The 14,827-nt window shown below is 45.5% G+C and overlaps 1 protein-coding gene across 6 annotated transcripts in view; it reads left to right on the forward strand.

The window, feature by feature from the left end:
- The window catches only part of ST3GAL1 (ST3 beta-galactoside alpha-2,3-sialyltransferase 1), an 88,568-nt gene that overhangs the window by 44,006 nt on the left and 29,735 nt on the right, over positions 1 to 14,827 (forward strand). For all 6 annotated transcript variants that reach the window (XM_086878395.1, XM_086878406.1, XM_086878389.1 and 3 more), the window contains one exon: positions 7,525 to 8,307. In XM_086878395.1, the coding sequence (XP_086734521.1) occupies positions 7,996 to 8,307 (312 nt within the window). In that variant the 5' untranslated portion in view covers positions 7,525 to 7,995. The remainder of the gene's footprint in view (positions 1 to 7,524; positions 8,308 to 14,827) is intronic.

A 14,827-nucleotide genomic window follows, 5' to 3' on the forward strand; every position in this document is an offset into this window, starting at 1 on the left:
AAGTGGAGGGAGCTGGGCTCTCCCCACCCTCTCCTCTCACCCCAAACCCAGTTCCACACCTCTCTCAAGGCTGGAAGTCATGTGCTGTGTGAAGAGATGATGGTAGGGGACATGGCATTTATCAAATAGGAGGAAATTTTATTGGGATAATAGAGTGATCATAAGCATTTTTAATTCTTAGAATCACAGAATCAGAGTTATAGAATTGGAGTTTGGGTTGGAAAGGACCCTTAAAGATCACCTTGTCCAACGTGGCCTCTCTGCTTTGGGCAGGGACATTTTCAACTAGAAAACCTGGAATAGAGAAGTGTCTGGGAAACCTGTTTGAGTGTTCCATCACTCTCACTGTAAAAAATTCTACCTTGTATCTAGTATAAATCTACCATCTTTTAGTTGAAAATAATTTTGCCTTATCTTGTCACTACAGGCTCTACTAAAGAGTGTCTCCCTACACTTCTTATGCTCCCTTTAAGCACTGGGAAACTGCTCTGAGTTTTCCCAGATGCTTCTCTTTTCCAGGCTAAACAAACCCAGTTCTCTCAGCCTGTTCTTCATGGAGAGGTCCTTCTTCTCAGATCTGCTCTCAGTGTTTTTGTCCCCTTGCCTGTGTTGATGCCTGGGGTTGCCCTTGTTGCACCTCATGAAGGAGATTTTGGAGCCAGATAATCCTTCATGGCATTTGCAGTCCCATTCAAAGCAAAATTTCCCACTTGACCTGAAGTCATGAGTACAGAGTGTAGCCCATGGAGGACAGCACAATTAATCCTGGGTGTTAACACTGTGACTTCTCCAGCCTTTGCAGGAGTGAACTCTTGGAATGCAAGGGAGGAGGATGTGGTGGATGAAGAAATGTCTTCACCACGGTGGGAGGTGGGATGGCAGTTCTCTGCACACAAGGATAAGGGCAGACTCGTGACCTTTTCCAAACCAGATCCTCCAGCCCTTTCTTCAAACACTGCAAGGGAGTTTTCATTTCCAGACCACTCAGCAATAAACCTGATAAAGTCTGCTAAGATAAATACTTATTCTGAGGCAGAATGAAAATTCCTCACCCAAGTTTCTGTTGATCCCATAACATCTTGCACAAAAAGGTGTTTGGTTACCCTGACCATGCAGACCTGTTACTCATGTAGGCAGGGCAGGCTGTGTCAGAGTACCAGGGAAATTCCCTGTTGCCCTGGCCAGCCCCAGCCTGCTGCCAAACTGCTCACTGATAAGGCACAAATTGGGTAATGATTTTTTTTCAGATCACTGGCACCTAAAATGCTGCACAGGTTATGCTCCATAAACCATCTCCAGTTTTTCTTCTATTCACTGTGATGGATGAAACACTGCCCAGTAGCTGGCTTCACATTCAAGAAGCACAGAGGAGCTGCTGCACTCAAATCTTTCTGAAGCTACTTTCTCTCATGGCTTAAATGTGCCTGAATGCTTTTGTTTTCCAGGCAGATCTGATTAGTTTGAGTTGCTTGGAGTGAACATTTTAATAAATCTGAGAACAATATACCAAGTACCTTGCTTGATTTCAGTGCTGTGATGCCATTTGACAGTGGCAATCAAACAGATTTATGCCTCTCAGCATGGTCAGTGATGGGACAGAAGAGTTACAGATCATTTTCTCCCTGATTAAATGGCAGGTGAGACTTGGGTCTGCCTTTCTGTCTGTGGGCACACAGGAGAGCAGCACACATTCCATCTCTGTGAGGATGTACTGATGGACAGAAGAAAGGAGTCAGTGAGCTCTGAGAGACAAAGCACAAGATGATTTTAATTAATCATAGAATGGTTTGTGTTGGGGGGGACTTCAGAGTTCATCTGTTCCAACCTCCCTCTGCTGTGGGCAGGGACACCTTGCACTAGACCAGGCTGCTTGGGGCCCCAGTCACACTGGCCTTGAATACTTCCACACTATATAGAATCCATAATGTAATTAAGGGATAAATGGATGGATGGATGGATGGATGGATGGATGGATGGATGGATGGATGGGTGAAGGGAAAAGGATGTGGCAGCTTGTGCTTTTCCAAAATTGTGTCATGTGGTGGCTTTTGGTGCCCTATAAAGGCAGGGCTCACCTTTGCCTGCCACAGCATCGCCCTGAAGTGGCAGAGGCTGTGCTGGGGCACAAGCAGCACCCTGTCCTGTCTCCATGAGGCCTTCAGTGCATGGTGAGACTGATCTGCTGGAGCTGGAGGACACGGACCAGAGGTCTGACAGGGGGTCCCAACATCATCTGGGTAATTTCACGCTCCCTCCCCGTGCTCAGCTCTGTCTGCCAGGCTGTCCTGTAATTCACACTCTGTCTCACTAGCAGAAGCTCAGAGGTCTCTGGTGAGGTGTCAGACCAATGAAGTGTTTCTTTCTAAATGTCAGCCAGCCCCAGTCAGGGGGAGGCAGGCAGTGATGAGCCAGGGTAGGGCAGACAAGCCTGTGGTTTGGAGCTAAACAGTTCCCTCCATTGTTTCTTTCCAGGCCTAGCACAGACCTGGGGTGTGAATTTATGTGTGTTTTTCCAGGGATGTGCTTTTTGTTTCCCTAGAATGAGGTCTTTCACGGCTGCTTTGGGCCCTTGTGGGTACAGTAAGGCAAGATTTAACCTCCCAGGCCAGGGCTTTGAGACCAAGGGTTGCTTGAATAGTTACTCCCAAGAAGTGTGGACAGGAAAAAAGTCCTCAAATGGCAGAAAGGATGCTTAGGGACCTACTGTCAGTGTTGCCAAATTTATAACAATATAGCTGTCAGTGGTTTAGCTGAGAAACTACTTAATCTCTGTAGGTTTTACAGGGCAGGAATCTGAGCTGTGCTTCTGAAAATGGGCATTTTCAGTTCTATTGCTGAGGCCTTTCTAGCGCAGCACATTCTCTTGAAATCAAAACTGCAGCAAATCTTGAACCTACTCCTTCAAGAGTTTCCAGCTGTAAAATTCTGTGGGATGTCCAAGGGTTGTGTGATGGCCACCATCAGTCAGGAAAGAGCTGCACAGGTCACACTGTCCTTCCCAGATTCTGACAGGGCAGGTGGATGTGTGAGTTTGGAGTCTAAAGGATTTTGGGACCTTTGAGCTGTTCAGGCCCTGCATGGAACAGTGGCAATGTCTCTGTGCCAGGATGCTGCTGTTCCCTGTTGCCTTTGTGCTCTTCTGCCTGGAATGCTGTGTCTGGAAAATGCTGCCAGTTTCAAACTAGAGAGTGGGTTTCACACCCGGGTTTTAGAGTGAATTACAGACCAGAAAAGCTGGATCCTGAAGAATCCAACACAAGCTAACAAAGATCTCCTCAATGTGGTGCTGGTACAAAGCACCTCTTTGTTAGGAAAGTAGGCATTGAGAACGGGCCAAACACCAATGTACTGGGACATTGACAGTGTTGGGGGATGAGTATGGTGATTTTCAATGCTTTTTCACTATTATTTTCTTCACACATTTTGTCTAAGACCCATCCATTAAAAGAAATCAAAAAAATTAACCATTGTGCTAATATTGTGTGGCTGACCACAAAGATCTTCTGTAATGCCCAAATGCCCTTCCCCTGCACCCCGTAAGCTGTCCCGTGTCCAAGGTAGCAACATATCTCAGTCCCAAAGGCAGAGCTGGCTCACCTGGGTGAGTTTCATGCCTGAGGCTGAGGCTGTGCAGGGCCAGCCCTGGAGGGATGCAGGCAGGGTGTCCCTTCTTTGAGGTCTTGTCTCAGGGTCCCTCCTGCCCTTGTGCCCCCAGCTCCTTTGGGCTGGTGCAGCTGATGGCTCCTGGGGTGGGCCAGGGAGCAGCTCCAGCAGGGCATTATTTAGGTTCCCCTTTTCTTTCTGTGCTCTTTTCTGGGTGTGCAGATGAGCTTTTGTCAGAGAACCTGACGAGTGCAGTGAGAATGCATTGCATTTGTAAGTGGATTTGTAAAAAAAATATTTCTTTAAGGTCTTAAGGATTGCTTTATCTTAGTCCATTGTACCAATGTGTTTTTATCTTTGTTAATTACCAGATTGGCAAGGGACCAGGGACATTCTTCAGATCGTGAGTTTACAATGCAAATAAAATATGCCTTGGAGGAGAAGACAAAAAAACAAAACCTAAAACAAACAAAACCCACCTCTCTCCTTGTTCCTTCTTTCTAAAACGTGAGCAGACAATGACAGCAATCACGATTGATCCTGGTATCTTTCACAAGGTAAAATGTAGACAGAAGATTAAGCTCGACTCTCATTATGACCATTTGATCACCCTGGACCCACTCAGGACAGAGTTTGGAGGAACTTGTCTCTTCTGAACCTGCCTCTCTGGTCCTCCTGGGACGTGACCCTTTGCATTTTCCCTGCACTGCACATCACTGGCTATTACCAGCATAAATAAACTGTCCCAGGGAGCACAAAGGTGCCTTACATGGGGACAATGACATCGGTTGAAGGAGGGGGGAGTGGGAAGGTAGGAGACAAAATCCGGACCAGAAATAAGACCTTAAGCACCCAATCACTTAAGGTAGCTTAACCTGCTGCCTGCAGGGGCTGAGCTGGGATCTCTGCACACAGGCACAGCTGCAGGCTGGCACTGTTAAGCTCTGCTTATCTCTCAGGGGACTGTAGCTGGGAGAGGGCTGGGCACTAAATCTCCCTACCTTAAGTCCCCAGAAATTGTTTCTGGGTCTGAGGCCAAAATAGCCTTTTCACAGAGGTGCTAATGCCGAGGTCATGCCAGGGATGGTGATAAGGGCTGTGGCTGCTATCCTGTTTCTTACTTGTAATGGCTTAATTTAACTATCACAAGTAGTGTCCAGAAGTGAAACATTCCCAACAGCTGGGGTTGACATCCCTGCATGGTTTCCTACAGCAATCCCTGACCTTCCACTTCCCAGCACCTTGGTGAATCCTATGGAAACACTTTTGCAAAGATTTATGCATCTTGTGTGAGAAGAGGGGGTGAGACAGACACAGGGATAATCTGAGATGTGGTACAAGATGCTGTGAAGAATAAAACTAGTGATGTCTGGGTTGGATCTGCCAGGTGTTCTAAGAAAGAAAGAAAACAAAAACAGAAAAAAAACCCAAAAAAACTCCAAGTCACACTGAACTGAAAAAAAAAAAAAAAAAAGATTTTGCATTCATTTCAGTCGTCCTTTTCCTCAGGCCATGTAGGAAGCATGGGCATTCAGAGGAAACTGTAAACAGTAAGAATTAAAATAGAGTATCCTGTCCTCATATCCACAAGGATATGATATCCACAAGGGAAAAGGGCCTTATGAAATCTGGTTTTTCACCTTTCCATCACATGCTAAAAAAGACAGGATGATTAGGAATGTGAAGACATTTTATCCCACTGTGTAAACACTGGTTTGGGTTTTGGTTTTTTCCTCCCTGAGTTATAAATACAAATTTAACCTTAGCTGAGTTACAATAAATAAATAAATCTGGTGAAATGGGTGCTTGTTTTGGAGGCCAGAACTGTTTTATCAACAGTACTCCATTTTATAGGCTTTTCCAAGAAAGGCTGGATAATCCCTCTCCCTTCTCCTCTTAAAAATGTAACAGAAGAGCAGGAGCTGTGTTTACAAATACTGATTTGGCCCAGCACTGACAGCAGTGGGGGGTTGACCTGCCAGCATTACAGCTCCTGAATTATCCACTCCATAAATGGAAAATCAATTTGCTTCTGGGATTCGGCATGTTTTCAGGGTTGTTAGAGGCTGTATTTTTGTTTAAACTCACATCCAGGCTAGGAAAGCAAATGTGTTTGGGGCTGTTGTGCAGTGCAGGGAGCAGCTGGCGCGGATGGGGCTGTGTGCTGGGGCTGTTCTCCTGAGCTCCCTTCCTGACCCCCAAGGCACAGTGGCTGCATCCCCATAGCGTCCCTAAGGCTGGGATTCCTGAATTTTACCCGGGAATACTTCAGAAGATTTCTGCTTAGTGTGAAAACTTCCCTCTGCAACATTAAGTGAATGCAGGAGGTTCCCTGATTTAGTGGTGCAAGGAGCCCAAGCAGATGGGGTTAATAAAGCCCTTTGTTATCCAGCCTGACCCACTTGTCAGCCCTTGAGCTGCTATAAATGCATGTGGAGGGGCCTGACTTAAAATAAATCTCGAGGCATTTGGCAAACAGCAGCTAATTGAAGGGCACATGCTACCCATCATGTGCTGAGGAGGAGAAACCTGGGGCAAAGGCTTAAAACCGGGGCCTGAGTCTCCTGTTTTTGGAACTGGCTGTATGGGACTCTGTAAATATTTACACACCACCTTTAAAATCCAAGCTGTTTCCAAGGTGCTGTGTCAAAGCCCTTGGAAAAGTGGTTTGTCCTGGGGCAGCTCCTTGCAGGTCCCCAGGAGAGGAGCCAGCAGGAAAGCTGGGGATGCTGCAGCTGCATTTCCCTCCTGTCTGGATAAACAGCACATTTGGGAGATGGGGGGTCCTGCATCCATGCCATGCACAGAATGGGTTAAAATGATGAGTTTTCATGGTAACAATTGCAGTTTTGCTGGCTCTTTGCTGGTCTGAAGCCTTCAGCTGAGCGATGAATGAGGCTTCTCTCGCTGGGTTTTCACTTGTTCATAAATTGCACATATTCTGACATGGTTGCTTCTCTGATATTTTTCCTACCTTTTTGGGAAAAAAAAAAAACAAACAAAAACCAACAAAACAAAGAGTGTTATTTAAGGAATGGCACTTTTGGGACTTTTGGTAAACATCTGAAGTTTTATAAACAACATGTTTTTCTTCACACAAAACAAAGCCTGTCCTACAATGGCATTCCCACAAAACACTGTGGGATGAAGGGATTCATTTTATGACTTTTAAAAACTTGTTTAAATCACTGCTGCCAGACAGGGAACACCAGGAGGGGAAGGGAGAGAAGCTCTGGGTCCCTCTATACCTCCAAAGCAGCTCTGTGCCTCTCTGCCTAGGCTGGGGTCAAGCAGCTATCACCTACCTTTCCTTGACAGAAAAAAGAGCAATTTTCCATGTCAAATGAAGGCCATTTATACTTTAATTTCCCCTATTTGTCCCAGGACATATGAGCTGGTTTTGCTTGGCTTTCTCTAATCACAAATCCAATCCCAATCCTTAAGAAATTAAGCTGGCTGGGGAAAGAAAGAGGAAATAACTGATTCATCTTCCTCCCTATGCTGCTCCTCCCTCCTTTGCTGGGTGCTTGCTGTTCAGCTGCTCTGAGTTATGAATACTTTGCTCTTGTGGCTATCAAGGTCAGCCTGAAGGAGGGAGGTGAGTCATTGTCATTCAAATAGCAACAAACTGTAATTCAAATAAGGCCAGAGCAGAGACAGGAGGCTGATTCAATACAAAGAGACTCAATGTCCACAGGTCGATGCTCTGCCCATTCCAAAATTTCACCCTCACACTCCTCAGTGTGCAAATACCAGAGCAGAGCTTCAGCCAGGACTGCTGTTTCCAGGACTCTGACCTGATCAGAAGTTCTGGATGGGGAGGGGAAAAGCAGAGAACTTAGGGAGGAAAAAAAAAAAACAACCCAAAACAAACAAAAAAACTGACTATTTTTATTTCTTTTTTTGTCTCTGTGTCTCTAGGTTGCAAACTTTTCTCCATGGCTTAATCAGATATCAAAGCATGTCTCTCTGATGGAATGTACAACCCTATATGATCCCATCCTTCAGGAACTAAATTCCAAGACAAAGAATACAGTTTCTAACAGTTTGCTTGTTTTAATGTATGGCTTGGTCTCACACACAAATCCTGAGTTTTAATTCCTGTACTCAGAAAGACAAGGGTCTGTCTTCAGCAAACCCTCATCAGGAGAGGTTATCAACAGGACAGAGAGGTGGAAGGAACTTTGAAGCACTGTGAGAAGGTGAAAGGAAATTCCCAGCTTGTCCTTTTTTCAAGCCTGTTTGGGGAAGATGAAGCTTCTCCCTTATGGCTGGCTGTAGTGGGGTCAGTCTGTTCAGCCAGTGCTGACTGCCTGCTGCAGCCTCTCCTTTTTGCCTTACGTTGGAGCCTGCGCTTTTGGCCGGCGGTGGGGCAGAGCCCAAGGGGCAAAGATGGTCGTGGTAAGGAGGAGGAATGTGAAAATGTTCACCTTTGCCTTTTTGCTGATCACGGTGACGTCGTTTCTGCTGAACTACACGCACCAGGTGACCACGACCACCTGGGACCCCAGACATCTCGTCGTGCAGTTTTCAGAGCACGTCCAAAAACTCTTCAGGTACCCCAGGAGACCTTGCAGCTGTCACACGTGCATTTCAGAGCTGGGACATTCCCTCTGGTTTGATCAGAGATTTAACTCAACTATGCAACCTTTCCTGACCTCACAAAATGCCTTGATCCCAGAAGACAGCTACAGGTGGTGGCTGGTAAGTGAGGGGTGTGGATACAGCCTGGGCTTTGGGTGATGGTGGTGGTGTCAGGCTTCCAGGGATGCCAAGCACATAGAAAGAGATGTTTTCTGCCCAAAGCATTTGCTGTCTCAGCTGACGAGGCGGAGGTGGAAGGAAGTGTGTGTTGGTGCTGCTGGTTAGCTCGGAGTGCTTGGAGTCCACATTCACTTGCTCTGAGCTACAGAAGTCCCTGACACAGTTAGGTGAACCAGAATTTCCAAATGTCAACACTGTCATCTTCTCCCTTCTCTTACAAAGACCAAGCTTCATAACCCCTCTGTTTCTGCTTCAGATAGGCTTTTTTGCCATTCATTAAGGCAGATAATCAAACTAATTGCGAAGTATGTCATTCCCCCGGGTCTCTCCTTACCATAAGATACATAAATACTTAGCAGGATTAAATGGGAAATTATTAATTCCGTGTGTATGAGAACATTCTCTGTTGTGGCTGATGGTGTAAAACAGATTTGGAAAGCTCATGGGTGGCGGTGGGTCACTGGGAAGGAACAGCCCCAAGTGTGTCCTTGAGCAGGGTGGTCCAGCTACCTCTTGAAGCCTGATCATGAAAGCAAACTGATGCCTTGTTCACAAATCACGGAAGGGAAAAAGATGTGTCCTGTTGTTTTGCCTAACAAAAGCCCCTTTTATGTTCTCTTGAAACAAGACATCAGTTGTTTGAATTACTCATGGCTGTGCTAACGAGGTGCTAAATTGCAGGTTCTGCTGCAACAACCCCAGTGAAATCGCAGTTTCACTGCACTTGTTTTCCCCCTTTTCCGGAAAAATAGTCCCCTGTGCCTTTCTTAGAACACACAACAGCCTGCAGCTTAATGTCTTGCAGCAGCAAAACCCTTGTTGTTGAATTCTGGGCTTTCAGGGCTTCTCTGGCACCCTGAGGGGGCCTCTCCAACAGGCACCCCCTGTTGCAGTGGGGACATTTGGGTTTTGAGGGGATGTCAAGTGCAGTGGAGATGAGGCTGTATTGGATTTATCACTTCTCACTCCACTGGGTGTTGTATTTAGTGCTGAAAAATAAATGCCACTGAACTCTGTCATCTTTAATCAGTGTGTAAATGATATCATTGTTTTATGATGAGGCCCTCCTTTTTGCAATGACTCAAGTTCTGCAGGTGCTGTATCTTTTCACCTTCCCCTTGGCCATGACTTTGATTTCCTATTGCTTGTGGTTTTTCTTGCAGCTTCCAGACACTTTTCCATCTGGTCCCCATGTGTTTTGTCTGGACTTTGCTGGAGCCTTGAGAGGGGAAGATGGCAAGCTCAGGTCCTTGCCCTTGCCCTGGCTTGAGTTTTCACTAGGGAGATGGGCTGTTCTAACAAGTGGCAGTTTTCAAAGGAGTGGACATTCCCCAGACTGAGCTCAGTAATGAGAGGATGAGGTTACTCATGGACACCATGAGAAAAGCCACTCTGCATTCTGCACTCAGAACTCACTGATTTAAGCATGAGGTTTGAAAGCATTCTCTCTTAGGAAAACATATAATAAAAAGAATAAAAAGCTTGTGAAGAAGCTTGGTACAGAAGTCTGAATATGTAATGCCCTTTCTTGTAGTGAAACAGAAGAAAAAAAGAAAGGAAGCAGTGCTTCTTCGATTTACAGAATCAATTAGGTTGGAAAGGACCTCTGAGATTATCAAGTCCAAGCTGTGACTGAGCACTACATGGTCAACCAGACCAGGGAACCAGGTGCTACATCCAGTCTTTCCTTAAACACCTCCAGGGGTGGTCGCTCCACCACCTCCCTGGGCAGCCCATTCCAATGTCTAATTACCCTTTCTATGAAGAAATTTCTTCTAATGTCAAACTTAAATCTCCCCAACCATAGTTTTGGACTGTGTCCTCTCGTCCTGTTGCCAGTTCTCTGGGAGAAGAGACTGACCCCCGCATGGCCACAACCTCCTTTCAGGGGGCTGTAGAGAGTTACAAGGACACTCCTGAGCCTTTTCTCCAGGCTGAACAGCCCCAGCTCCCTCAGCCTCAGTCACCTCATAGGACCTGTGCTCCAGACCCTTGCTCCAGCACCTCAGTGTCTTTCTTGAAGTGAGGGGCCCAGAACTGGACACAGCACTCGAGTCGTGGTCTCACCAGTGAATTAAAAATTCAGCTCGACCTGGAACAGATTCTTTCAGAGGAAGTTTTTTTCTTTTTCAGCAAAATGAAAAAACAGACTTTCAGAACAGCTGAAAGTCTCCTCATCCCAAACAAAAGCTGTTCATTAATTTTCAGGGCTGTCTAACCATGTTTTAGTGTTTTCATTTTTATTTTTTTTTTATTCAGATCAAGTTCAAAGGGAATATACCACTTCAGAATACAAAATCAAAGCAATTTTTTTTCAGAGGGTAAAAATAAATCTTCTAAGATTTCTAGACTTTTTCAATCTTCAAGCAGGTTGTGTGAAATATTTTGATGTCCCCCATAACTGCATTCTGTATTGGAAGTTTTTACTTTCTGAAAGTCTTTGCTCTAATGTGTAGGAGATGGAGAAAGTGCCCTGACTCCACTGAAAAATGGTTTTGGGTAAACCCCAGGCATGATGTGGCCTTACCTCCTCACTGCAGCTGATTCCTTATGTACATGTTGCTTTGGGTAAGCTTTTCTGAGATGGTGTCATTTCTTCAGTAAATAATTCCCAGGTGCATCCTGAGGGCAACTCCCTTTTCGCTGTTCATTTTTAGGCTCATCTTCAAAGCAATTCTGAGATTTCAGCCAGTCTTTAAGAAAACATTGCTCATGGCCATGTTTCACTCTTGTGTGCTTTGCCAACTCAGTAATTTGTGACTTTTTGCTGTATTTGTACATAAAAAGGAGGTATGAGGAAACCTGAGATTGCTCAAACCTCTTTTTGGGTCGGGGGGGAATGACTGGGTGCACTCTCAGGAGCTGATTTCAGACAGTGTGGCAGTTCTGCTGAGCTGTACCTGAGGCTCTGAGATGCACTGGAGTTTTTTATTACACAGCTGTGGCTCCCCTGTCGTGGTGTGCTGCCCTAAAAGCAGGCAGAGCCCTTGCCTGGCCACCAAACTGAGTGTGCCCTCCCTCCCCCTTAACCCATGTTGCTGTAGATGTGCATAAGTGCTGTTCACCCAAACAGTCCTGCAGCATTAGTATCCCTCCTACCAGGACACTGAGGACTCATTTCAGAGATTAATGACCAGTATTGGAGACAAAGGGATATTTGGCACCAAAGAATGGGGTGGTTTCCCTTGCTTACAGCTCTTTTCATACCTGCCAGGCTGCTTCATGGTTTATTTGGAGAATATATAGTTTGAACACTTTCAGCCTGGTAGGATGTGACCTTTAGAAGGAAATATTCCTGCTTGCTCTGAATAAAACTGTTTGTGTATAGTGGATTTAGTGCTACCACCTGTGCAGGTGGGGAGGAGCAGGGGAGAGAAGGTCAGTGCCACCATCCCTGCAGTGGCTCCTCTTGCTGCATGGGGCAGGGCTGCTCCAGAGAAAGCCCCTGAAAATGTACCTGGCTGTTTCTTTGTTCATGGAAACAAGGGGGATGTTGTCAGGACTGCTCCCTGCTTCTCATTTGCTTAAATATACACAAACTGTCCATTATTTTAATCAGGTAGCAAATAATGGCCCAAATTCTCCTCCTGCCTGTACCCCTGCAGCTGTTCTGTACTTTTGGTGACTTAAAGTTGAATTGGAATCTTCTACTTTCAGGGAGGATCTGGGCATTAATAACACTTCATGCTGTGAACATTTTGTTAGAAATTCCTCCCTCTCTCCCTCTTCTCCCTTTCACCCCTCCTGTCTCTCACCTCCTGTCTCCTCCTCTGCCTTCCCTTATGCTCAGGGACCGTGAGAGTGTTTTTGCAGGGTGGCACCTGCTGTTATGTAATACATTCCTTTCTGTTTATATTTTCTTTCCCTGAGCTTGTTCACCTGCAAGTTTTCCATTGTTTTACCATGACACAAAAGCTGTGATGTTCTCACTAAATTTAGTAACCTATATGTAAGGAAATATGGCAAGAATTATATGCTGTAACGAAGCACAGCATTTATTTATCATTTTCTTGTTTTGTTCTAAGGGGTGAATGCGTTGTTCTTGGAGGTCAGAAAGTGTAAAAAATAGGAGATTAGAGCCTGCTGTTCTAAACCCAGATGTTGAGGCTGATGAATTGAAGTTGTGATAAGTAAATTTAGGTTCAGAGTTTCCTGGCAATCTTCTCTGCAGCACATTGTTCATAAACTGTCGTGTTATGAAAACTTTTATCTTGTCTTATAATGTTGGAGGGGTTTTGCCTTTTCTTTGGAAGAAAGCTCAGATCTTGGGGCCATGTTATTAGCATATATAAAAGAAAATATTAGTTTAAATTCATTATGTTTGTAGGAAAAATGTAATATATGGCTTAAAAATTTGCTTTCAGCCAGTGAACAAAGGGGCATCCCCACCCAACACGTGTGCTGAGGAAGTTGGGGCAGCTGCACTGATTTTTAAGGCAGCAGCAGAGCTGCTTGGCACCTGAATCATACATTTTGAGTGCTCTCTGAGGAAAATGTGCAAATACTTTCATCACCAGAAGTTTCCTTTGAAACTGGGAAGCTGTCTGTGACACTTTGAAAGCAATTCAGAGGGCTCAGCACTTTGAAGGTAGCCTGTAGCTACCAGATCACTGTAGAAAGTGGTACCAAATCCCAAATCCAGGCCCCTGGCTCTGGTCCCAGTGCCTGCCACATGCCCAGTCCCACCTGCAGTTGAGCTGCTTGGTTGTAAGTGTGACATTTAGACCAGATTTGGACCAGATTTTGGCCCTGGACCCCCTCTTACCCTCACTGGCCCCCATGTAAGTCGAGCTGGGCTGGAGCTGCTCCTCCTGTGGTGAGGACAGATGGATGTGAAGGTGGTCCAAGCTCACAAGTCTCAGCACAAGGGTCAGAGTAGTGTAGAAGTGACCCATACCAACCATGGAAGTCAGAAATTGTACAACTCAGCATATTATTGTGTGTTATTTACAAAATACATATGCACATACGTATTTATATTTGAGAGGGAAATTTTCTGACTACACAGATCATTAAACAAAACCCAAACTCTTGACAGCTCCTCTATTCTTCCCCTTCAACTCTTAGATGCATAGTAATTGAAGGACATTAAATAATAACAGGAATAAAGCCATATTTTCCAGACGAAAGAGGCATTTTTAAAATTTCCTGATGATTTCCTTTTAAATTCTCCTTGAGTCTGTAGAACAGAGATTACCTGGATTTGCCCCACCAGACTGTTGGTAGGATTAATCTTGTAGCTGGGAAGTGTTGCATCGGTGTTAATGCCTCCAAACTGCAGCAGTGAGGCAATTAGTAGCTGTGCAAAAGAGATTCTCATGGAGCTTTATTTGCTCTTTATCTTTTAAAAACAGTTAAAAAAAATTAGAAAAGCCACAAACCCCAGTATTGCTACCCCAACTTCCCCCAGGCTGCCTGGCTGTGTTCTGGGGCTGCCTCACCAGTGCTGGCTGCTGCCAGACCCACAGCTGTACCTGTCTGTCCCCCACAAGGGTTCTGCCTTGGTCCATCTTCTATCTGCAATCCACACCACACCAGTGATTGCAGACTAATCTATTCTACCTGATAATGATTTGGGGTTTTGAAGGTGTGCTTAATGTGCTGGCAAACTTGGCCATGGGTGCAGGATGCACAGCAGGAGAGCTTTCCCTTGTGGTTCTCCTGGCTCCTTTGAGAGAACCCAAGATAAAAGGACATGGATGTCTTGGAGCAAGTCCAGAGGAGGCCTGGGAAGATAGCTGGAACACCTTTCTTGTAAAGACAGACTGAGAGAATTGGGGTTGTTGAACTTGGGGAAGAGAAGGCTCTGGGGAAACCTTATTGCCAGCTTTCAATATCTAAAGGGGCTACAAGAGAGCTTGTCACAAGGGACAGGGACTGATAGGACAAGAAGGAATGGCTTTAACCTGGAAGAGGGCAGGTTAAGATCCTGTTAATAAGTTATTAAGAAGAAATTCTTTCCTTTGAGTGTGGTGAGGCACTGGCACAGGTTGCCCAGAGAAGTGGAGGCCCCATCCCTGGTAGTTTTCAAGGCAAGGTTGGATGGGGCTTGGAGCAACCTGGTCTAATGGGACCTGTGCCTGCCCATGGCAGGGGTATTGGAATGAGATGACCTTTAGGGCCTCTTCCAACCCAAACCATTTTGTGATGTCATGACTGTAGCTGTGTCCTCACCACTCCAAGCCATTAGCTCTGTATTGGCTGAATTCACCATCTCCCTTTGCAATCCCTTAGCCAAGTTTTGGGTATTTCTGCTTGGTAGAGCTGTCAATGTGATTGTGTTGGAGAACCCAGTGAAACTTTAAACTGAGAAGTTTAAAAAAGCAGCAAATCCCTTGTCCTCCTTAGTGGGGGCGTGCACAGCGATGAGGAGGGAACAACAGGCTCTTCCTTGGAGAGACGTTCATGGCTAAAGAAAGGGAGTGCATGAACTTTGAGGGTTCTTTTTTCTTGCCTTTTT

The sequence above is a fragment of the Cyanistes caeruleus genome, chromosome 1 (genome assembly GCF_971803275.1).
Source record: "Cyanistes caeruleus chromosome 1, bCyaCae1.hap1.1, whole genome shotgun sequence".
NCBI lineage: Eukaryota > Metazoa > Chordata > Aves > Passeriformes > Paridae > Cyanistes > Cyanistes caeruleus.